At 40.7% G+C, this 23,552-nt stretch overlaps 1 protein-coding gene across 7 annotated transcripts in view; it reads right to left on the reverse strand.

Moving 5' to 3' along the window:
• The window catches only part of PUS10 (pseudouridine synthase 10), a 77,166-nt gene that overhangs the window by 13,257 nt on the left and 40,357 nt on the right, over positions 1-23,552 (reverse strand). For 5 of the 7 annotated variants that reach the window (XM_037895978.2, XM_037895979.2, XM_037895982.2 and 2 more), the window contains 7 exons: positions 21,929-21,963; positions 17,865-17,976; positions 15,969-16,030; positions 14,099-14,144; positions 9,059-9,123; positions 7,807-7,892; positions 1,593-1,718 (listed from right to left, as the gene is read on the reverse strand). In XM_037895978.2, the coding sequence (XP_037751906.1) occupies positions 1,593-1,718; positions 7,807-7,892; positions 9,059-9,123; positions 14,099-14,144; positions 15,969-16,030; positions 17,865-17,976; positions 21,929-21,963 (532 nt within the window). Of the gene's footprint in view, positions 1-1,592; positions 1,719-7,806; positions 7,893-9,058; positions 9,124-14,098; positions 14,145-15,968; positions 16,031-17,864; positions 17,977-21,928; positions 21,985-23,552 lie in introns of all 7 variants that reach the window. The other 2 variants (XM_037895981.2, XM_037895984.1) reach the window with 2 other exon arrangements.

A 23,552-nucleotide genomic window follows, 5' to 3' on the forward strand; every position in this document is an offset into this window, starting at 1 on the left:
AAGAACATGTTAAAAGATCACACTCTGGATATGACAGTAGCTTTGTGGAACTGTCTCCAGAGAACCCTGGAGGCCACATAAACTGGACATCTCTCTTCATTGTGTATGGGGTTTCCTCGGCTTCCACTGCCAGGTGAGTGAGGGACAGAAGCAGTGAGGCCTACCCAGCCATCTCCATCAACCATCAGGGCACTTACTAGTTCTATCAGGTCACTAACCACATCAGCAGCAGAAAGGGGAAGGTAATCCCTTGCTTGAGTTCTGCAAGCTACCAGTTGGAGCAGCCCTTCATACCTTTTCTCACCATTAATGTACAGGCCAGTGTAGACAGCAGCTGTGGGAGTTCTGCATGCTGAAATCAGGTGCCCCTCAGTACCTGCCCTAATAGAATGCTGTGATTACTACTTTGGGATTTTCCCAGTGTCCATTCTGACACATACAACTGCGGGGGAAAAGGAATTTTGCTAATTTCGAATTAAATTTGTCCTTGTACCTAATGGTCACTAACCCCGAGTCTGGTGGCCAAGAAATGGACAATAAGCACCCCTCCCCTACAGATAAATTCCTATTTAATTGATTCATGTTTAGACAGTTGATCTCTATGCACATCAGAAAGGCAGTGAAACAAGACCAAGAGAAAAGGGTCAAGGTAAATATTCCGGAACACTTGAGACAGAAGCAATTAATAAACAAGGCTTTCCAGCTGGGAGTATGAGGATCCGCAGCTCTAGAACCTGCTGCATGCACACCACCTCCCAGCAGCTCTGGCAGAGCAGCTGTCAACAGGCTGCGAGCCTTGCAGGCCCAAGCACCACAGGATGTGTTGCCCACAGAGGGTCTGACTGGCAGTGCTTCCAGGGTCCCTGATGGGTCCAGGTGCAATAATTAAGCCTGGAGGAGACACCAAGAATCTGTCTGTGCAACTAGGTGGATCCCCAGCCAGCTGCTACGACAGACCCTGCTCCTTCATCTTCCTCTAATTCCTGGCTTCTGACACCCAGCTCCGACCCTTGGCTCCAGATCAACCCGCAAGATCTGACTCCACACACTAGGCTTGACCGCTTATGCCCCAACCCTGCCTGGGAGTTAAGCCCCACTCACCTCTGGATGAGTACATTCACACTTACTTCACTTTCACACTGCACTAGTCAAAGGATAAGATAATAAACCAATACATTATTAATCTTTTTAGCATTTCTTAATTGTTAAATAGTGTCTTCTGTAATGAGCATTCATTTATAAATTGTTAAGAAAGAGGTGTAGGAGTTAAAACAGACTACCATGCATGCTGGACCCACTGGCACTATCAGGCTCAGCTGCAGAACGATTTTAAAAGGGTAATAATACTATACAAAATAAAGCAAGCATTGAATTATTTAATGATCAGGCATAACATAGGCTATGGAAGGACCAGCCTTGGCTTGCAGGGACAGCTGAGAAGGATGAGAGAGTAGTTCTCGCTCCATGTGCATTCAATTTGCCTGTCTATTGAGGCTGGTAACCAATGGGCCAGTTGTGGGAGTTGTTTTCAGGATGTGTAAGAAAAATTAACCCAAGTACTATGAATTAGATATACAATGCTGGACACTCACTATCTGCTTTAAACGCTGTCATTAGGTGCTCTGAAATCAGCTCTTCCACTGAAGACTCCAGCTTTCGCTCTCCATCTATAATCCAGGGAGTTTGTGGTAAATTCCTTGAATATTTGTTGTACCTTCCTGTCAATAAAACAAGTTTGTAACACAGTGGTTCTCAACCCACACGGCCCAATCAGCACACAGCCGCAGCCCACGTGACATCCCCAGTGCCATACAGGTAGTATATATATTGTGTGGATGTGGCCCACATACCACTCAGAGTGCTGCATATGGGGCCCATAATGGTAAATAGGGTAAGAACCACTGAGCTCTCACCCTAATGGACAGGCGCTTTGAGTTACAGGTGTGTTGGAAAGATAAATTTTCATGTTTGTTAATAATAATTTACATAATATGGGGAGAGCAAAACAGGAAGGCTCAGGAGGAAATTAAAAGTGTTGTATTCAGTGCAGGGTTTGGATGGTGTATGTTAAATAAAGGGGGGGTCCACAACTGAAAAAGGAAGGTAAAAGGAAATATCAAATAACTTCTCATTCACCGAATGAGGCAGAGGCCCTATGTTAAAAATAGTATATAATTATGTAATTAAAGGTTGTATGATAATACACCTGCTCCAGGGAGCCAAATTAAGGCTCCACAGCGATCTTAATTCTGGAATTTTTGAGTACTTAACTTTGTCACCTTATTGTTCTTTTTAACATAATTTCTTGGATGTAATTAGTGTATTTATTACTGCATCATATCACATTTCTCTTCCTTTTTCTTTTTTTTAAATTAAATTAAATACAAAAACCAATGCTAATGCATTGTTACAGCTGATACTTTGCATCTTACGGATAGGAAATTCAAATTTCCAGCAACTGTAACTCAGCAATATTGCACACCTATTTTAAATCATTAAAATTAACACCATGTACTAAATACTACACAGGCACAAGGGATCTCAATTTTGAATTTCTGATTTCTGTGCATAACTAAAATAGAGATAGGAAAACGCTATCAGAGCTATTCTCTCCATTCTGATAGCTGATATGTGCCAGAGAGGTCACAGTTAGAGCTGGTTAGAACATCATTTCATTAAAGTCAGAATGTTTCAGGGAGACTGTGACGAGTTCGGTCACAGAGACCCCCTTGGGACTCCAGAACCCTGCCTTGTTGAATCAGACACACTAGTCTGCTGCAACACAGACCCAGGTCTGGTCCATGCCCCCAGAGCTGCAGACTTTAACCAAAAACCGCTCAACAAATCACCTATCTCCAGCACCCAGCTCCCAATGGGATCTAACCCCCAAATAAATCCGTTTTACTCTGTATAAAGCTTATACAGGGTAAACTCATAAATTGTCCGCGCTCTATAACACTGATAGATATGCACAGGTGTTTGCTCCCCCGGGTATTAATCACTTACTCTGGGTTTACTAATAAACAAAAGTGATTTTATTAAGTATAAAAAGTAGGATTTAAGTGGTTTCAAGTAACAACAGACAGAACAAAGTAAGTTACCAAGCAAAATAAAACAAAAACACGCAAGTCTAAGCCTAATACCTTTAAGAAACTGAATACAGGTAAATCTCACCCTCAGAGATGTTCCAATAAGCCTCTTTCACAAACTAGACCCCTTTTTAGTCTGGGCCCAATCCTTTCCCCGGTACAGTTCTTGTTAGTTCCAGCTCAGGTAGTAACTAGGGGATTTCTCATGACTGGCAACCTCTATGTCCTGCTCCACCCCCTTTTATAGCTTTGGCACAAGGCAGGAATCCTTTGTCCCTCTGGGTCCCCACCCCTTCTTCTAAATGGAAAAGCACAAGGTTTAAGATGGATTCCAGTACCAGGTGACATGATCACATGCCCTGGGAGATCCCAAGCCTCCATTCTTCCCGGCCTGACTCACAGGAACACAGGAAGGCTTACAAGTAAACAGAGCGATTTACAACCAATTGTCCTGGTCAATGGAAGCCATCAAGATTCAAAGACATCATTAATGGCCCACACTTTGCTTAATTACGAAAGGACTTCAGAGTAATACTTCATATTACTAGCTTCAGATACAAGAATGATACATTCATACAAATTCATACGAATGCATTCGATGAAGTGTGCTGTAGCTCACGAAAGTTTATGCTCAAATAAATTTGTTAGTCTCTAAGGTGCCACAAGTCCTCCTTTTCTTTTTGCGAATACAGACTAACACGGCTGCTACTCTGAAACAAATAGGATGAACACACTCAATAGATTATAAGCTTTGTAATGATACCTTACAAGAGACCTTTTGCACAAAGCATATTCCAGTTACATTATATTCACACTCAAAAGCATACTTCCATAAATATATGGAGTGCAATGTCACAGAGACATATCTGGGAGGGCCAAGGGAAGGAGATAGAGAGGTGTAGTGCCTGATGATTAGGTCAACAGGAAACTCAAGCCTGGTCTACACTAGAGAATTAGGTCAGTTTAAATACAATGGTCAGAACTGTGAAAAATCCACCCTCCTGAGCAGCATAGTTACACTGACCTAAATCTCCAAGTAGACAATGCTAGGTCGACAGAAGAATTCTTCTGTTGACCGATGTACCACCTCTCGGGGAGATGGATTAACTACATCAATGGGAGAATCCCTCCTGGCACGACAGGTAGTGTCCACACTGAAGCGCTATATTGGCATAGTTTGTACCGTTTTAAGTGAGACAAGCCCCCATTTTCAAATCCCTGTGCCTCATTCAGAGTGATTTGGGATGAAAAACTTTGCCCTGAATCAGGAAGATCAGGGACTTGAACCTGGGTCTCTCACTTCCCAATACTCTAAACAGCTACCCACATGTCACTTCCCAAATCACAAAGCTCAGGTTTCAATCAGAAAACATACATTTCAACACAATTCCATTTTCATGAAAACATTCGGAAGATTTTAGTTTTGTTTCAATGTGGAACAAGCCTGAATTTAGGAACCTCAAAAGCTGCCATAAAACAAAATTGTCTTCCTCTGATCTGCTCTAGTCACAGCCTCATGTTATCGCATGTTAATACAACACCTCCCACAGAACAGAAGGAATGCTTCAATCAAGGAACACTCCTGAACTGGCTGGGAGATGGAACTGAGTTATCTAAAAGGTCTTTTCCATCTCTCACTTCTATGAAAAATAAGAGTGTGTGTCATGGCAAGAACTGATTTATGTAGAATTGCAGGGTGCAAAAACCCTATTTTAATATAAAGTTAGAGAGACTCCTTCAAACTGAAATCTAGTTTATTAAAAGCGTAAGAGTTCAAAACAGTTACAGGTACAACACCTTCCTCTCACCCCCCTGGTCAGCTTTTATGATTTTACTATCACATTTTCCTGTTTTTAAAAGTGTTTCTCCCTCCCCGCCTTGCTCTGTGAAAAACCCCACACAAACAAATGAGGAAACTGACTAATACAGCTTCTGTGGGGCAAAAAGTGAAATGAATATGCACAAAGCATTGTCAAATGCACAAAGTAATCAAAATGTTAAGAGAGAAAAATACTACATCTCTCTCAATTTTAATAAACTTAGGTGTTACTTGTAACAATAGCAGGCTAAAACCAAGCCAGAAAGACATGATTTTCAGTTTGACAGTTTCCTTTTAATATTGCAAATTTTTTCTAAGAGTCAGGAAATGCAAAAGTGAAGGTCATGAAAACACCATCAACTCTCATATACTCCACTCACTGGGTCAGATTCTGATTGTCATTTATACTGCTGTAAAACAAGAGTAACACCACTATAAATGACAGGTTTCTTTGCTCTACGCTGGATTTACACTACCCTAAACTGAGAACAGAATCCTGCACATTGTATATACCTGGATTTATATAACAAATAAACAGGGATGCCTATTCAAGGCTGTAGGTGCCCCTGCCATAAGTTATAAAAACAATATGAGATCACCTGTAGAACACCAAGCCCCTCTTTCCTCCATGTCATAGTTCAGGGCAACTGCACCTGTATTTCCCCTCACTGGTCCAGCAAAGCCACCCACTCTCAGGTTCCCAGCTGCCCAGTCGTAGCCTTTCTCAGGTGGAGACCCGCGTCTCAGTCCCTTCTGACTGGGGTATTTCCAGCCTGCACAGTTCCCTGCTTTCACTGTGTTATCCCCAGCAGAGACAGGCTGCCCAAGCAGAATCTGCTTGTTTTCTCTTCAGAGTTGCTTAAACCGGTGTAACTGCTGCAATTATAAGGTACCACACAGGTTTCTACGCAAGACTGTATTATTCTTAAGGTAAAAGCACTACAGAGAAAACATATTAAAAACAATAAAAGAACCTACATGCTTGCTAATAAGCTTACAAACAACACCCTAATCCTAACATGGATTCTGCCAGGAGCAGTCCTTCAAATCCCCATCCAAGGGGATTCCTTGTGGTTATAAATTCATTATAGCTTCAGCTAAGACTAAGCACCCAATGCTATGGAGCCTCAATTAGACCCAGTCTTTCCAAGCCTAACCTAAGGATTGGGGCCCTTCATGTACCAGGGTCTCCTGTCCATTTGCTGGATCAGGAAGAAGGCCCTGAGTCAGTTTAAAACCAGGCTATTTATCCAAAAATCCTTTGTCTGTCTCTTAGTCCCTGGAGAATCCAGTTTGAACCAGCATATGCATACCTCTCCTTGCAGGAAACTGACAGTCTATCACACTCCACACATGAATTTTCTCAAAGGCCCACCTTTGCAGCAGCCAGTGAAAACAGAGGTATGTGTTTTGCAGCATGCTTTGAAGGCCAACAGACTTGGGCTATTTTGGTCCCATTAAAATAAATATTTCACAGCCCAATTAGTAAATTAAAATATTACATATATGCAGTATGGAAGAGCTAGCTGGCCATGGAATGTTAACTTTTCCATTTTAATATTTTATTTTATATCCTTTTTTTCCCCTTTAAATGTTCAAACTATAATACTTTTAGCTCTGTATTCTGATAATGATTATAATACAATCTCATGCTTCAAGGCTTCAACTGGTCGCCTGTGGGGCTCAGGAAGGAAGGGGGTATATGGATCACCTGCTAGAATCATCTGGATATATCTCGCCATTGCAGGGGCCTCAGTCATTGGCGGCACCTCAATCTCTCCAGTTCTGTCATTAGTCTCCTGAGGACTAAAATGCTTTTGTTTAACTAAAGTCATTGGGCTCAACATAGGGGTATCTGGGTGAAGTTTACTGGCCTATGATATGAAGAAGGTCAGACTAGATCAGTGGTTTTCAAACTGCGAGTCATGACCCAGTACTAGGTCGCGGAATGTAAGACACTGGGACGCGGTAGTTCTGGTCAGCACCACCGACCAGGCCATTAAAAGTCCTGTCGGCGGTGCTGCCCAGCTAAGGCAGGCTAGTTCCTACCTGTTCTGACACCACACTGCACCCCAGAAGAGGCCAGCAGCAGATTCGGCTCATAGGCAGGGGGGGCCACAGGGCTCTGCACGCTGCCCCCACCCCAGGCACCGGCTCCACATTGCCAGTGGGAGCTCGGAGGGCTGGTGCCTGAGGGCAAGAGCTTATGAGCTGGACCTGCTGCCAGCTGTTTCCAGGGCGCAGCACAGTCCGCGGTGCCAGGACAGGCAGGAAGCCTGCCTTAACACCCCCGCTGCGCCGCTGACCGGGAGCCACCCAAGATAACCCCGCACCCCAATACCCTGGCCCAGCCCTGCACCTCAAACCCCTTATCCCCACCCCCACCCAGAGCCTGCATCACCAGCCCAGAGCCCTGACCCCCTCCTGCACCCCAACCCTCTGTCCCGGCCCTGAGGCCCCCAAACCCCTCATCCCTGGCCCCAGCCCAGAGCCTGCACCCCCAGCCCAGAACCCTGACCCCCTCCCGCTCCCCAACCCCCTGCCCCAGCCCAGAGCCCCCTCCCATACCCTGAACCCCTCATCCCCAGCTCTGTTGGGTCACGGGCATCAATAACTTTCTTCAACTGGGTCACCAGAAAAACAGTTTGAAAGCCACTGGACTAGATGATCTAATGGTCTCTTCTGGCCTTAAACACTATGAAACTATGAAAGGCAAGTTAAAAGTAATCTCTTTTCCTCTCTAGAGAAGTTCATTAGAACTTCACTCTTGCATATCTGTTTTCTTTTTCCCTGTTCTTAATAACAAGAGTAATAATAAATAGCAGGAGTCCATTTGGTTACATGGTAGGTACCATACAGCATATTTTAAAGAAAATAACAGCAAGAGAAATATTTTACCAGCCACAAAAATTGCACCATTAGTGCACTGAATTTCCAGAGCAGCACAGATATTCTTTGGTGAACTTGGGGGACATGGAAAATGCCTGAATTAAAAAAAAAGAGAGATTCAAAAGACAAGCAATTTCAAAACATAATGCTGAATCATTGTAGCAAAAATTAATCCAGCAGTTGTTTCCATGTAAGCAAAGTATGACTACAATATAGCCTCCCTATTCATATTAAAAACAGTGAGACCCCTTGCGAATCTTTAAGTGACCAAACATGAAACACATTGAGCAGATTACGTTGCAAAATGTACTTTGTTAATTTATTTTGTCAACTGATGCTATAATTTTATATATTCTTCAAACTATACTAGCAAAAAGTATTGTAGTACGTTTTACAGAAATAAAGAAATTCTTAATACTGTACAGAACCTAGCTGCATCATCTGCTATTAAATCTTTGCTGGGAGGTGGGGAAAAGACCAATGATTTATGTGCAGTTCAGCAAAGTGCATATTAGAAAGTTTCTGCTACCATGTTGCCACCTCATAATTTTATTGTGAGTCTCAAAATATTTGGTATTTTTCTTAAAGTCTCAGCTCCCAGAGTCATGGAATTATGTGAGAATCTTAGCATCATTTTTAAAATAAGTAATCTTCACTGTTTCAGAGAAAAGCTTGAAAGAACGAACTCTGAGGCTCAAAAGCCAGAAGGCAAATAAAAAACCTAAAATGTATTTTTTTAAATCTCTTGATTTTTTGGGACCTGACTCATGATTTTTGAATAGCTGGCATTGGCAATATTGCTACTGTACTATATTTTCAGTTTTAAGCATTCCAAGCACAGAGCACATAGTAATTTACTGCGGGTACAACAGGGGAGCAGTGATGGAATTGTAGCAGTTTGACCATGCAGTAATAATCTAAGGTTGTGCCCTTGCGGTACAATCTAGCCCTAAATTTTCCAATCATAAAATAATCTGGGGGAGGGAGGTACTGTTTTCAGCATGTTCACTTTTCAATTCTTTGTGACCTAACTGAAGCATTGTGATTATTTCTTAAAAGATAACGATGACACATTCTAATGTCAACAAAAGACATGCAAATGCAACATTTCCTGACCAATACATACATAAGATTACATATATCAGTAGATTTTTAACAATTAATGATGCTTGTGTATTTCCCTCTGATATTTTCTTCCCCATCTTAATTCTGTACAGAAGCAGCCCAACATAAGAAACACACAATTTTAATGTATACTTACTCACGGAAATCCTCTTCTTTTATCTTATCCAAAGCCTTTATAATTGCCATTCTTGTGAAAACAGACTGCACAGTGAAATGAAAAATAAAATATCTGAGTCAAGGAAATATGAGAGGCTGAAGAAAGGATGTGGGTAGGGTAGTTACATCATTTTGCCTAATCAGAAAAAAAAAGAACACAAATACTCTTACCAATATAGATTGTTTTTTTATACTTAAAGTTTAAGTATCCTATTTTCCTATGCCTGAAAATGTTTCCAATATCAGCATGTGCTGACACCCTAATAATCATGGTCTTCGCTCTTTAACAATACACGCTAGTCAGTATGTCTCTGATTTTGCCAATACTTACGCATATGAGTAACCTGACTTGCGTATGTAAAGCTACTCAACATTGGCATCTGCAGGATTGAGGCCTAAACATTTTTAAAGTGTATGTGTAAGTAAGCACTGAAAACTCATAATAAAACTAATGGGACTTAGGCTCTTTTCTTTTACCCCATCTCTTTGATTCTAGAAGATATTCAAAAAATATAATTACTTATTCTATCTCATTCTATGGTTTCTATCCAACTTCCTATAAATTGAAATACTGGAGTTTGGGAGAGCTAGCATGGAAAATATCACTACAAAATATGTTCCCTCCCACAAATCGTTTCACAACAAAACATAACTTTTCCCCCAAAATATTTAATGTTTGTTTTTATAAATCTGGGATGGGATTTTCAAAAGGAGAAACTGACTTAGGAGAACAAGTCTCATGACTTTCAATGGGACTTGTGGTCTTAAGTCATTTAGATGCTTTTGAAAAATCCCGCCCCAGATCCTTCAAAGGTTCAGGGACACATAATCGCTAGTTCGGTCCCTCCATAAGATTATATGAAAAAATATGTAAAAGCAAGAAAAAAGCTCAGTGGGACTGGAGGGTTCAGGCCAAGATTTTCAATAGTAGGAGTCTAAAATCAGACTTGTAAGGCCATCTTTAGGCACCTAAATTAATGAGGTCGTTTTCAAAAAGGCTGAGCACCAATCCCCCCGCACCCATTTATCTCACTGGGAGCTGCTGGGTGCTCAACACTTCTGTAAATAAGGCTACAAATTTAGGCACCTATATATGGGCTTTGGAGTCTATTTTTAGGCTCCAACTTTTGAAAATCTTGGCCCCAATGTACACTTAATAATAGTAACAAATGTTATAGATTATGTACTATTGACAATAGATAGTAGAAAGTGATGTTATGTATGGAAGACTAAATATGACTGGGCTAACGTATGTCTCAGATTTTCCATGGAGGAAAGGACTTTTGAAAGAGAAAGAAACCCTTATGAAACAATTACAATTTTCTGCTAAGAAAAAATATATAACGTGCCATTTAAGTACATGACTAGGACACATTCCTCAGTTTAATTTCTTTGAAAACAGAACTCCACATGGATTTACCACCAACAAAGTGATATTCCTGGGTGCCTGCTCTGAACACCATCAGATGTGCACAGCACAAGACAAGGTAGGCGACTCGTTAGCCATGCACATGTGCCTACTGGGGATTTGTGCACACATCTGGTAGTGAGGAAAGATATCCAGCAGATAGGGTGCTAGCCTGGGTTCAATTCCCTGCTCTGCCAAAGGTTTCCTGTCTGATCTTGGATAAGTCACTTATTCTCTCTATGGCCTTGTATACGCTGGTGGTGGCATTTAAGATACGGGTAGCTACCTGCTGCAGTGAAAAGCTGGCTGTGTTCACACTGTGGTATGTAGCTATATGTGGCAGTGAAAGACTCTGATGGGGGGAAGCAGTGGAGAAAAGCTTCAAAAAGCAGGAAGCTGCTGAAACCTTTCCATACTGCCTTCTCTCTGACAGAGCCTTTCCCCACTACTGGAATCTTTCACTGCAGTGGGAAAGGCTCCGGGAGCAGGGAGGCAGTGGGACACCACACTGCTAAAAATAGCAGCAGAGATATGGGAGGCACTGCATGGGCCTGTGGAGAACCACGTAGGGTACACAGCCTAAGGTTCCGGTGTGTCTTTACTCACCTAAGCTGTGCCTCTCTGTCTGCACTGCTATTTATACGTGTGCAGGGGGTTATGCAGTGTATGTACTCTACACACCACGGTAAGTATAGACATAGCCTACATCTCAGTTCTCTGTGTGTAAAGTGAGGATAACAACACTCCTCTACCTCACAGAGGTGCTGTGAGGATAAATGCATTAAAGCTTGTGAGGCACTCACATAGTAGGGTGATGGAAAGCATATAAGTATCTTAGATAGATTTGTACTTAACAGACATCTTAATATATTCTGTAAAAGTGTACAGTTAAAGGTGATGAACAAATAAGACTGGCAAATTTAATTTACTTCAGAAATGTATGCTGAATCCCCTTCTCTCCAGGTGCATAGTAGTCATCTGCCTATGTACTTTCAATGTGCTCATCTCCATGGTATCTAGGCTCAGTCAGCGCATAAACAACTACATAAAAATGAAACTTTCCCAATGTTCCTATTGGGATCCAGGAAGTAGGCGGGCAGAAGCCCGCCCACTGCTAAAGGGTCCCCCCAGCCTAAGGGGGGGGGATCCACAAGACCTGGAAGCCAAGTGATTTCGGGGGACAACTAATAAAATAACAAGAACAGGAGTGCGGTCAAAGGGTCAAACAAAGGGAACCTGACGGAGACACCGAGCAGAGAATCCCAGACAACGCCCACTGCTCCTCGAACGCGTCAAGGGAATCAAGGGAACTCTGTCCGGATGCGTGAACAGATGGAGGATTGGAAATAGGCCCCACAGTCACAGGAGTCTCCATCGGCCAACCTCCTCTCCCTGGTTTTATAGATGACCATTTTAGCCAGGGCCAGAAGGAGGTTGACCAGGAGGTCCCATGGCTTTGTGGGGCCACAGATAGGGAGTTTCCACTGTTTCTAGGCTTCTCCAAAATCATGCTGTCAGCTATACTGTGACAGCCAGAATGTATCATTCTGGGATGTCACAGCTACCCAAGAAGACCAGTAGGGTAGAATATGTGGCTGGCCTATAGGGGCTCAAGTAAGTTATTGTTATCATTGGATAAAGAGTTTCTTTGTTATTTCCTATCTCAAAGATATAATGTCTCTAAGCAAAAGCCTTCTGGGTGGTATTTTAAAAATTATTATTTTCAGTTCAAACAGTCTCACTGCACTATATTTCTTTCATTGTGTTACACAAGCAGCGCTATCATTACCAGAGCTGGTCAGGAAAATATTTTTTTCTTCTGAAATTTTTTGACTCAAACCAATTATTCTTCTGTTTTTATCAAAATTTTCCTTCAACATTTTTCAAGTCTAATCACAAAATTAATTTATTTTAGTTTTTGGTTGCTGAAAAATGTAAGTTTTGCCCACAAAAATTTCCATTTAATTGAAAAGCTTTTTTACATTAGAAAAAGTCTGGACAGAATTTTTTTTCCAGCTCTAAATATTTTCAGCCACTGACAATAACTCAGCTCCACACATGAAAGTGACTTGTACAGAGTAATGTTTACAGTTTCATATGGAACACAGTGTTACACAGACTGATGCCCATTCCTGCATCTCCTAAATCATGTATGGCTACATTACATCTTTGGCACTAAAAGGCAAGTCCTGCTCTCTGCAGGCACAGAGCTCTGAAAACAAAGTGGACTCTGTGCGCTTCATTGCATGTCATGGGGAGAAGAGGAGGGGGATATCGAAAACCCACACAGGGTCTGCCTTCCCTGTGCTTCACGGGTGCTCCTTTCATACCACTACAGGGATGAGTTTAAGAATGAGCTGAGGAAAGATGGATTCAGTGGTGACACCCTCTGTTGGGTGGCGTACAACAGTTGTGGGTACTACTGCAGCCCTGGTGGTCCCATAGTAAACAGGAAGCAGCTCTGCCATCCAGCACATAGCACATTTAACTTGGGCTGTATCCCAAAGAGAGCATTATGTCATGTCATGTGTATGTAAGACTTGAACTCATGGTTGGGCTAAAGCCCACCATTGTGATACAGACAACTCGAGCATAAGAAGTTGGGACAAGTCAACAATCCTAAATACCATAAAACCATTTACTGAACAATTGTGGCATAAGGAGATGAAATCAACCCTTTTCATGAAGAAAGTGACATTTCATCAGAGGATTTCATTAGCGAGGGTAAAGTAATTGTGTACCTCATCTCTGTGTGAACCAGGAAGGCATTAAATGCCTTCTCTGGGCACTAAGGAAAAAGCTAGTCCTTAGAGCAGGGGTTCCCAAACTTGTTTCACCGCTTGTGCAGGGAAAGCCCCTGGCGGGCCGGGCCAGTTTGTTTACCTGCCGCTGCTGGGAGGCAGATTTGAGAGCTGTGCTTCCTATAAAGGAGAAAGCATAAAAAGGGAGCAGAGGGCTGCTGTTTAGTCTTCTCATAACCCACAGGGCTCCTGAACTAGACCTTGGTGAGGGGAGAAAGGAAAATCAGGAGAAATAGTTGCCTGTCTTGCACTGAGGACTATACCAATTCTCAGAGACTGTAATTATGGTAAGATCTCTTTTTGTTTCTTTCACCTATTGGACTAGATGAAAGGAAACCATTCTGCATATGTTTTGTTTTGTTTTGTTTGGAATGGTGGCCAGGGGAAAATGCTCTAGGATGATTTGATTTTTTTTCCTTTTGCAAAGACTAGATTCGCTCTCTTTTTTTTTCAAAGCCTTATTTCAGCCATATCCCCTATGGACAGTAGGTAGTGGTCCTACTATACTGATATTTTTAGTGTATCCAAACCAAATGCCTATACATATTGGGAACGTTTTTGAAATGATAGCTCTCTTGCTCAAGGTCTGGGAATGGAGTCCTAAACCATCCTAAACAGAAGAAAAGTTGAGAGTTGAGTGAATAAAAGGAGGCATACGAAACAACTGGAGAACCTTTTAGAGAGGGGGCAAAGGAAAAAAAAGGCATTAAAGTAATGACTGAATTTCAAGAAACCTGCCTTTATTTTAACCATTGACATGAGAATTCTGATCCCAGAAGAATGATGCTGGTGACAGATATGGGATTCTTACCTGTTTATTCTTCGCTGGCTTGAAACAGTCTGGACACACTCTGGCTCTAAATAGAAATAGAAAATTAATTGATATAATCATTTAAATAAAAGACTCTTATCAAAATGAAAATACCCAGGTACCAGATCTAATTTTTGAGCAGCAATGCCCCACACTTTGTGTCTCTATCACTCTCCAGTCTGGGATGGAGTTAAGATTTTTCAATCTTAAATTGATGCCAGAAGGTGCCAGTCTATTTGACCTACATAAACTAAAATCCTCTGATTATCCACAGAACATGTACAGTCTAGGTAGTGGCTGTGCAAACCTTTCCGATCTTGACTCCCACCCACGTCCCTCAGTTTTGAGCTGGAATGAGGAGGTGGGTGGGAAAATCAGTCTCCTTTGACCTTTCTTCTGAGACTGCCAACAAAGATGACTGACAACACTGTGCACCTTTGCAAGGTGCACTGACTTCCCTAGCTCTCTGTTAGTTCTTTTCCTGTTCCTAACCCATGCATCATGGCTTAAAATGCAACACCCTGATTCGCGGTGTCCCAGCACACCTCTGACCAGTGTTATTACTGAACAGGAAAAATCAGTCAAATATAAAAAAAGGTAACATCAGGTCAGCCAGATCTTTGAGATTCTTTCTAACATACCTAAAAGGAAACTATTTATTTTCTGTTTCACAGAAGTGAAAATTCTGATCAATAAAACATTTAGCACTAGAGGCTTTTCTGAGAATTGGATGTTTGCCAAGGAAGTTTACAAATCAGTGGATTGCTCTCTATGCAGTTAGACAACATAATTTCTTTTGTCCTTGCCACACATTTTTTTATTCTCTCCTGCTGCTGCTGCTCTTCAGCTTATGACAGCAGCACCTCTAAGACTGCATCCGGGTAAAACGAAACTGGTGCTAACAGCAGACTCCTTGTGACTTTCTACACAGGCTATTTGTGGGAGATAATACAGAGTACACGGACTTCTTTTTTCCAGAATTTAAATAATCATTCTTAACTTATACTTGGAAACTAGATTAAAATAACAAAAACAAGTTAAATGTTCCACTTCAAACCACAGAGCACTACACACAAAACAGATCATTCTCTCACACACCTTCTGCAGGTGTTAGCACAGGAGCAGTTTGAGAGGGGACAGAAGAGACAGTCGTGGCTGTTTTTTAAACACTTCTCAAAAGGGTGTTCCCAATCAGACCATTTTCTCAGAACATGCTCCCTCTTGCTGTTGAGGGATCTAACTAGGTGGTAGCCAGATTTCCAGAAATGCTGGATTTCTTTGCCAGTGGGAAAAGGATTTCTATGGCAGCCCCTCTGCAGAGCAAGACCAAAAGTGATTATGTAGCACTTTGTTAGGGTTTTTTTTAAAAAGTCTTGTCTTTAAGTAGAACTAACTCATTTCTGATCCCTCCCTCCGTACCCAAATCCCTGAAATAAGCAGAAAACCTCAGTATTATATAAACTGATGGTTTTTTTACATATACGGATAGGTTATCAAAAGCACTTCACACACCATGTAAAGTCACTATTTATTCTAATATGAACAGTACAAACAGGCCTAAATCAAATGCCTGACCTGACTACATATCTCTGTAATGGACCAAATCAAAATTCTAGATCCACGCACTCCCTGACATTGACAATCCAGATCCAAACATTCCCAAACTTTAGGCTGTTTGGATTTGGTGGGCAGATTCGGCCCCTTAGAGATACCATAGATTTAAGCTGCAAAGAGGAACCTGGATTTGGAGTTTGGATTCAGGTCCAACTCTAGATCACAAATACTGGAAACATTGTATTTGCTACAGACAAACTCTAACAATGTTGCACAATATTAAGATAAAGATCTTGTTGTTGGTATTGCAACTTACAGGAAATGGCAATCCTCATCAGTTTCCGGGTGAGCAAAGACCACACTCACTTCGAACAAGCTCTAAGACAAAAAAGAACAGTAACAATTTCCTTTTACAAAGTGCTAGCAATTTATTAACCAAGTATATAACAAACGGTTTAAGGATCCTTATTGATATATTATAGAAAAACAGTAAAGAAGGAGGAGAAGAGGAAGACAGAATTGCAGCATAATGGGAAACTTTTAAATGGGTCACCGAGAAGCCATTTCAGAAATATATCATAAGACTTCTATAGCACTCAACCACCTCAAGCCATTTTACAACCTATTATGTGACCCAAGTCACATAATAAGTATTAGCCCCATTTTGCACATGGGGGAACTAGCAGAGAGAGAGAATAACAGCCCAAAGCCTATTAGGCTTAGAATGATTAGATCTTTATTGGTAAATGTCAGTAAACATTGATTTCACCGTACACACACAAAACAATGAAAAAACTATTTCAGTCAGTAATAGAAATTTAGACAGGCAAAGTAAGAAATATGCTGCTTGAGAACATATTAGAGTTTGATTTAAGGATATTAACTTTGCATATTTTGACATGTGATATTGACAATTGGTGTTTTAACAGTTACAAAGCTTAAATTTCGTTGAGTCTGTCATTAAATGATTGTCTGTTCCCCTTTCTGTCTGACCTCCCCCATAACTTCCTGCAACTGTGAAAAATTTAAATTGATAAAAGTTTAAAAAAATGCTTAAAATAAACATTAATATTATCCGTCAAAATTATATTTAAAAAATCAAATTCTGCCAAGCCTACCTATTATGGTCACTAAGCCTAGCAAATCATGGGACAAAACCAAACCAGTCAACCTTGAAAACAGTTCATTCCAGGATTTAGTCTGCAGTGACTGGATGCCTTTAAGCCATAAAAGAAAGGCAATGCGATTTAGTGGATTGATAACAGAACCTGGAACTTTAGAGCAGTGGTTCTCAAAGCCGGTCCACCGCTTGTTCAGGGAAAGCCCCTGGTGGGCCGGACCGGTTTGTTTACCTGCCGCGTCCACAGGTTGGGCTGATCACGGCTCCCACTGTTCGCGGTTCGCCGCTCCAGGCCAATGGAGTATCCAGAGCAGTCAGGATAGGCATTGTGGGACACCTCCTGGAGGCCATTTATGGCGAAATAAGCAAGCGCAGTGTCCACACTGACACTGCGTTGATCTAACTTTGCCGTAAAAAGCTCTACGCCTCTCATCAAGGTGATTTTATTTTGTCGGCGTAGCAGGGGAATTACATCAGCGGGAAGAGCATTGACGTGTGTACACCTCCACTATTTTGTTGACTTTTGTTGACAGAACTGTGTAGTGTGGACAAGGCCTTAGATAACTTACCCATTGTTTCATGTTCTCTGTGTATAAAATTTCCCCACTGTATTTTCCACTGAATACATCCGATGAAGTAAGCTGTAGTTCACAAAAGCTTATGCTCAAATAAATGTTAGTTTCTAAGGTGCCACAAGTACTCCTTTTCTTTTTTGTGGATACAGACTAACACAGCTGCTACTCTAAAACTTGTCATTATTTTTATGGTACACTTATGACTAGAGGGACTTAGTGTTTGTGGGCTCTAGAAGGTCTCTTGCTATCTTTAACATTTAAAGAAGTTTGTTTCTGTATGTCATGACAAAGAAAAGATTCCTTAGTCTTTAACTCTACCACCTAATTTGTATAAAAACTACTGCTTGCCTTGTCTCCACTAGGATTTACTTGAGATAGCTAATTTGAGGTAAAAGAGCTTTTTTTTTTTTACAAGACAAAACCAGTGACAGACTTGTCTGTCTAATTAGAACCCATCAATGTTATGAGTAATTTATACAAATTCAGGAAAACAACAACTTTATTATTCATACAACACCTTTCCATCGGCAGGAACACCCAGCTCCTCTGAGAATAGGGGATGAATAATCCATTTGTATGTTTCTTTCAGCTGAACAATGTCCTCTTTTGCCAGTGACAGGCCCTGTTTTCTGAATCATAAAAAATAAACAATGAAAACTTGCATATGAGTCAGTCAAACAATCATACCTCTGACATTTCATGCTAAAAATAAGTGACCAGTCACTAACATAAAATTTGGGTATAAACAGGACAAAACTATAAAGTATACAGAACATGGTGTGAAGTACATGGGGCTGCTCTTTAATAATTTATGAATACTATAAACCTGTCTGAGTGTTGTAAGGGATGCTTACTATGTCTATATTGGGTTAAATCAACAAGGCTGTGAGGAAATAAAAAGGAAGGCAAAAGAATGACTGGAGAAAACCCTTCAGGGAAACACTTCAGTGTGTTTGAGATATTGCCTGAGCTATTAACTCCGAAGATCCTACCATATCAGCTCCAGCCAAATTACATAGCTTGTTTAGCCTGGGTTTCAATTGCCAATGCTTGTGTTACCAATATGTCAAAAGGACTACAAAACAGGTATGAGGACTCTCTCTGTCCAAAGGTCAGAGTGTGTTGAGGAGCTGTTTGTGGGAACAGACTCTCTCACGGGGACCCTGGCTGGTGGGTATGAAGAAATTAGGCCTTCCTATACTCCTCTCACGGAGGATAGGGGGTGAGGACTGAGGTAAAATACATGAGTGTAGACGTGACCTTTTGTTGTTTTAAAATTCTTTTATATTATGCTTTATTTCTGCTGTTAAATAGTAACTTTGGTTTAAGAAGGCCATCTGGTCTGCTGGCCACAAACTCCTAAAGGGGAGAACTGAAGGTGCCAAACTTAGTCAAACCTGCTGGTGTGAGCACTGAATCTGTGAGGTAACATAGCCCCAGAACTAGCCTAAGAGCAGGAGAATCACCCACCCCAGGGGAGGCGAAAGCATGAGGACTGTGATCTGTGGGGGTGAAGGCAGAGGGGCAGTTAGCCTTCTAACTGTGAGACAGGGCATATACTTGATCAAGTTACAAGAGTATGTAGGCAGTACACCAAATAATTAAGGGCAGTGGAAAGTGTACCTAACCAAAGATGCCAAAAATATTAAGAGAAAGAAGTACACACTTTTTTCAGCCCAGCAACCTGGAAGCTTACATGGTGAGAACCCTTTGCCACACAAGTAGCACATTTCATCAAAAAAAATACAGCATTACCACTCTTGATCCAAGCACCAATGAGAGGCCAGCTTGCTAAGAACTCACACCTTCCTTACAGGAGCTCACTGTGAAAGCTTCTTTAATGCTGATTTAACAATAAAAATATGCTTTTAAAGATTAATAATTTACTTTTTAAGATAGTATTAAAGTAGGATAGAAATTGCTTTCCCACCTCTAAGTCTGAGTTCCTATACTGCCAATATTTCACATAGCATTTCCTAGCACGATGGCCTCCATCAGAAGATAGCTCAATAACAATGAACTTTGAGCCAAATTGTTCCCCTATGCTGATAAACCCACACAAGGAGTAAGAATCTCCGAAGTGTTCCTCTCATGATGCTTCTAACAGATCATTTTACGGGGGAAGGTCTGGGAATGGGCATGGAGTTTGGCCCTCAGAGCTCCCAGATCATAGGAAACTTGCTGGAGACCAGAGTCACCTCCGCTCCAACAATGCCTCCCAAACGGCCACTAATTTCTTCTTCTCCCAGCCTGAGACTGTATAGCCTTCTGGGTGGATTCCCCATTGGTTGGTGAGTGGAGGACATTATTTCCCTGTCTCTCCCCCATATTGTGAAGTACCCTCCGACTGGTCTGGGACAAGAAGATACATCACAGAGGTTGCACACACTCTCTTCCTTATGTACTGGATAGATACTCCTTCAAATCACTGATGTATAAACAAAAGGTCTCAATACTAACCTAATCACTGCATTCATATTTCTGGTTATATATTTTAATATCTATTACAGCCAGTATCCACAGTCTCTGTACCCTATTCACTTAATAATCCTTTTGCTGGAGAGAGCTGAGTATCTTATAAGTTTATTCACAATTAATGTGATCCTTATAAGATTCAAAGACTTTACTCAAAATTATAAGATATTACTTACCGAAGGTACTTTAGCCATTAATACAAATTGTTCATGTCCCCATTTAGTTACATATTGGGAGAATTTTAGAATATTTAAAACTGATGTCTCACACAAGGTGTAGACTTATACATCAGTCATATCTGAATCCAAATAATCAGTGTCATCAAACTATACATGTTAATCATACTTTTTTCACCATAAGTGGAAAACAGCCTGTGAATCAGCTAGTCATTGAAGGTAAATTCATCAACTTAAACCATATGTTCTTGAGAACCATACAATTAAAATATTGTATATTGACCCAAAGTATATGAAAAGCCACATGTTAATAACCTCATTAGTAGCTACCCCAATAATAAAAGTTAAATGGAAGAATCATTAAAAACACAGATGAAATTGTGTACCTTCAAACTAAGTGTGCACTAAATGCAACTCTAACTTCAAAAATTGCGATTGCTGAGAAATATAGGACTCCTGGATTCCTTAAGACATACAGAACTTTTAACCTAGATGATCATTTTATACCCTGTCCCTACCCAGGTCAGTAGTAACAAAGACATTACCATCTGACGGTAATTCATTGACTGATATAAAATGAATTGATGGACTTAGTCCAATCTGTAGTTACCTCATGTTATTAAAACAGAATACCCCATTATATTTATTGGTACTTTGGTTGGCAGTTTAAGGGCCTGTCTATATGGGAAGTTGCTCCAGAATACCTATTCTTGATTAACTCCACATGTGGTTGCTCTTATTCTGGAATAAGAGTGCATATTCCGAATTAGTTTAGTCCATTTTGGACATGGAAGACACTCCAGAATAAGAACATCCACATATGGAGTTAATCAAGAACAGCTATTCTGGAATAACTCCCCATGTAGACAAGCCCTAAGCCATAGTAGTGAGGCTGTGAAGGAAAGCTTAAACCGCTTGTGCTGTGCTCCTTCTTTTAAAGTGAATGTAATGCTCATGAAAAGAACTGGCATGACGGGGTTGGAGATTAAATTAGTTCTATTTAGTCACAGAACAGGTATAGTACAGACAACTATGCATGCTTCCCTTCACAGCCCCACCAATCTGTTTCTGCTCTTCTCTAGAAAGAACAGTTCTAAGAGTGATAGGATAGTTCAGTCTCTGATCATTCAATCCTCAGCTGCCTAATCAACTGTGATGATGGCTTCTGTCTACTGGGAACCAAACAAACGATTGACTCTTTACCATTAGCTAACAGTAACAGTTTGGACACTACTGATCTGTCAAAGGCTCTGTTATCCTATTATAAATGTACCATCACTGTATCTATTTGACAGACTGAGAACTTCTGATTCCAGTGATGTCATTTTGGCAATTTTCATGAGCACTACATTAATTTCAAAACACTACATTGAATGGATAGCCCACACCCCAAACTCAGAAGCATTGTCCTAGAGATGCTGCAGTCACAATGAACATACTGAACAAGAAACATCCAATTTAGGCGCAAATGTAGAATGTGCACATCCCAAAGCTGAAACTATAATCTTTTCAGGTGCTTGGCATTCAGCTAAGTAGTAGCCTTCATATCAAACTTATAAAGGCAACTGCTTGCTTGCTCTATTGCTCAAGTACCTGGATGCTGAAAGGTGCTTCCCAGCCAAAGAATGAAAGCAAATGAAGCAGCTGAATACCCTTGTTTACAAGGTCAGATCATTTGCTCCCTGGCTTCATATTTATTTTGAGTTCACTATAAGTAAGGGGGGGAGGAGAGCACCTATCAAGTGAACCACTTTGTTTTCATACACATGAAAAATACAGTATTTATCATTTAGTCATGAATTTCTCTATCAGAGGCCCAATATTTCAGAGAAAGTTCCTCATTGCTCCTACTCTGAAAAAAGTTATAGAAGTATCTCTTAATTCACTAAATCCAGTACTCTCTAGTATAAATGCTATAAAACGTACTCACCCCATTTCCTCTTTTACCAGCAGCCAGGCAGCATGCTATGGGCCATCAGCCACACACAGGAAGAAGAGAAAAAAAAATGCAAGTGAAATCAAGCCTCAACAACATTCAGTCATCAAACTATCTGACAGTGCTGTTAATATAAACCACTTTGTTCTAAAAGGGAAACGAATGTTTGCAAAGCCAAGAATTTCCAGCTACTTATTAGGAGTTTAAACTATACTTTCATTTTGCTTTGGAACTGAAAGAATAAGACAGGAGTAAACCCTCAATCCCACAGGTGATTTTTTTAAAGAGAAGATTATCCATTTTTTTTAAAGTATTCCCTCTTTGCAGGAGTAGTCCCCTGTTATCTAAGTATGAGCTCTCCCCTGCTTACTGTCCCAAAAACATATCCAATAAAGAGCTCTTACCTCTCCTAGGGCAGGCACTCAGAAGCTAAGGTAATTTTTTTTTTTTTAGTTGGATCAATTTTCACTATGGCTACTGGAAAGCTATTGGGGGAATTTTAAAAAATGCTGCTCTGAGCTTTTATCCCGATTTTTTAAATAAAGTATGTGTGAAAACTGTACACACTTCTCAAATCTTTCACTCAAAATATATTTCTTAAAAAAAGAGAGCACATCTTTTTTTTCCTCATAACAATGAAACAAGTGATTTTATGGCAGTCAAGCAGGCATTTTTAGACACGTGAGTAGTATGCAGAGCACATAATGTTCCAGGACAATCTGGCAGTGGGAAAACTAATGATGAAAACCAAAATCCAGGTGGCTCACAACAGCCTGGTATTAAAAGAAGAAACACTAGAAAATGAACATTTGCTTTCCTATTAATCTAACCTTCTATTGTTTCTCTAATGCCTTGATATTCCCCTCCATTTGCTCTTTGTCCCTGCTATTTTAAATAACCAATATGACACTTCCTGAGCTAGTCAATAATTACGTCAATAACATTTTTATCCTTATCTCTAACATTTTAGATTATCAAAATAATCTGTCACCAATGTGTGCATATCTTAACCCTATTCCTGATATCCCAAACCCCTCTACTTTGTTCTCCTCACTTGTTGTGTTGCATCTGAAATTTCACTATGTCTTTTATAAAGAACCTAGCACATTTTGGTGTGCTGTATAATTCAGGGCAAGAGCCTAGCCCTCTCTGATTTCAGACACCTCTGTCAAAATTAAAAATCTGCATTTACCACAAAGAGCAGTAAAATCTGAAGGATTATGCAGACTTTCAGTGGGGAGAGTTTCTGGCAGCCTCAATTTTCACCCCTTAATACTGTGCCATCATCTGCTAGCCCAAGGTTAGCTGGGCAACAAAAAGGGCATAAAGCCCTCAACCGTTAAATCCTAACTAATAAAATTAGTAAAGTGATGAGGATGCTGTAACTCTGCCTAAGAAGAAAATGCCTTTAACTTGATTGAATAAAGTAGGTTTGTGTGTATAGGCTTTGCTTATGGTTAAATGCCATGGTACACTGGCCCATAAAGGGAAATTTGGATTTATTGATCTGAATAAAAAGACCAGTAAAAATTACTTTGTTGTAAATGCTGTCTGCAAAGACATTTCAGAAGTAATAACTGGGAAAGAGGGGCCAAAAACAAAACAGGAGTTCTGACTA

Source organism: Chelonia mydas, chromosome 3 (genome assembly GCF_015237465.2).
Source record: "Chelonia mydas isolate rCheMyd1 chromosome 3, rCheMyd1.pri.v2, whole genome shotgun sequence".
In the NCBI taxonomy this organism is placed as follows: domain Eukaryota; kingdom Metazoa; phylum Chordata; order Testudines; family Cheloniidae; genus Chelonia; species Chelonia mydas.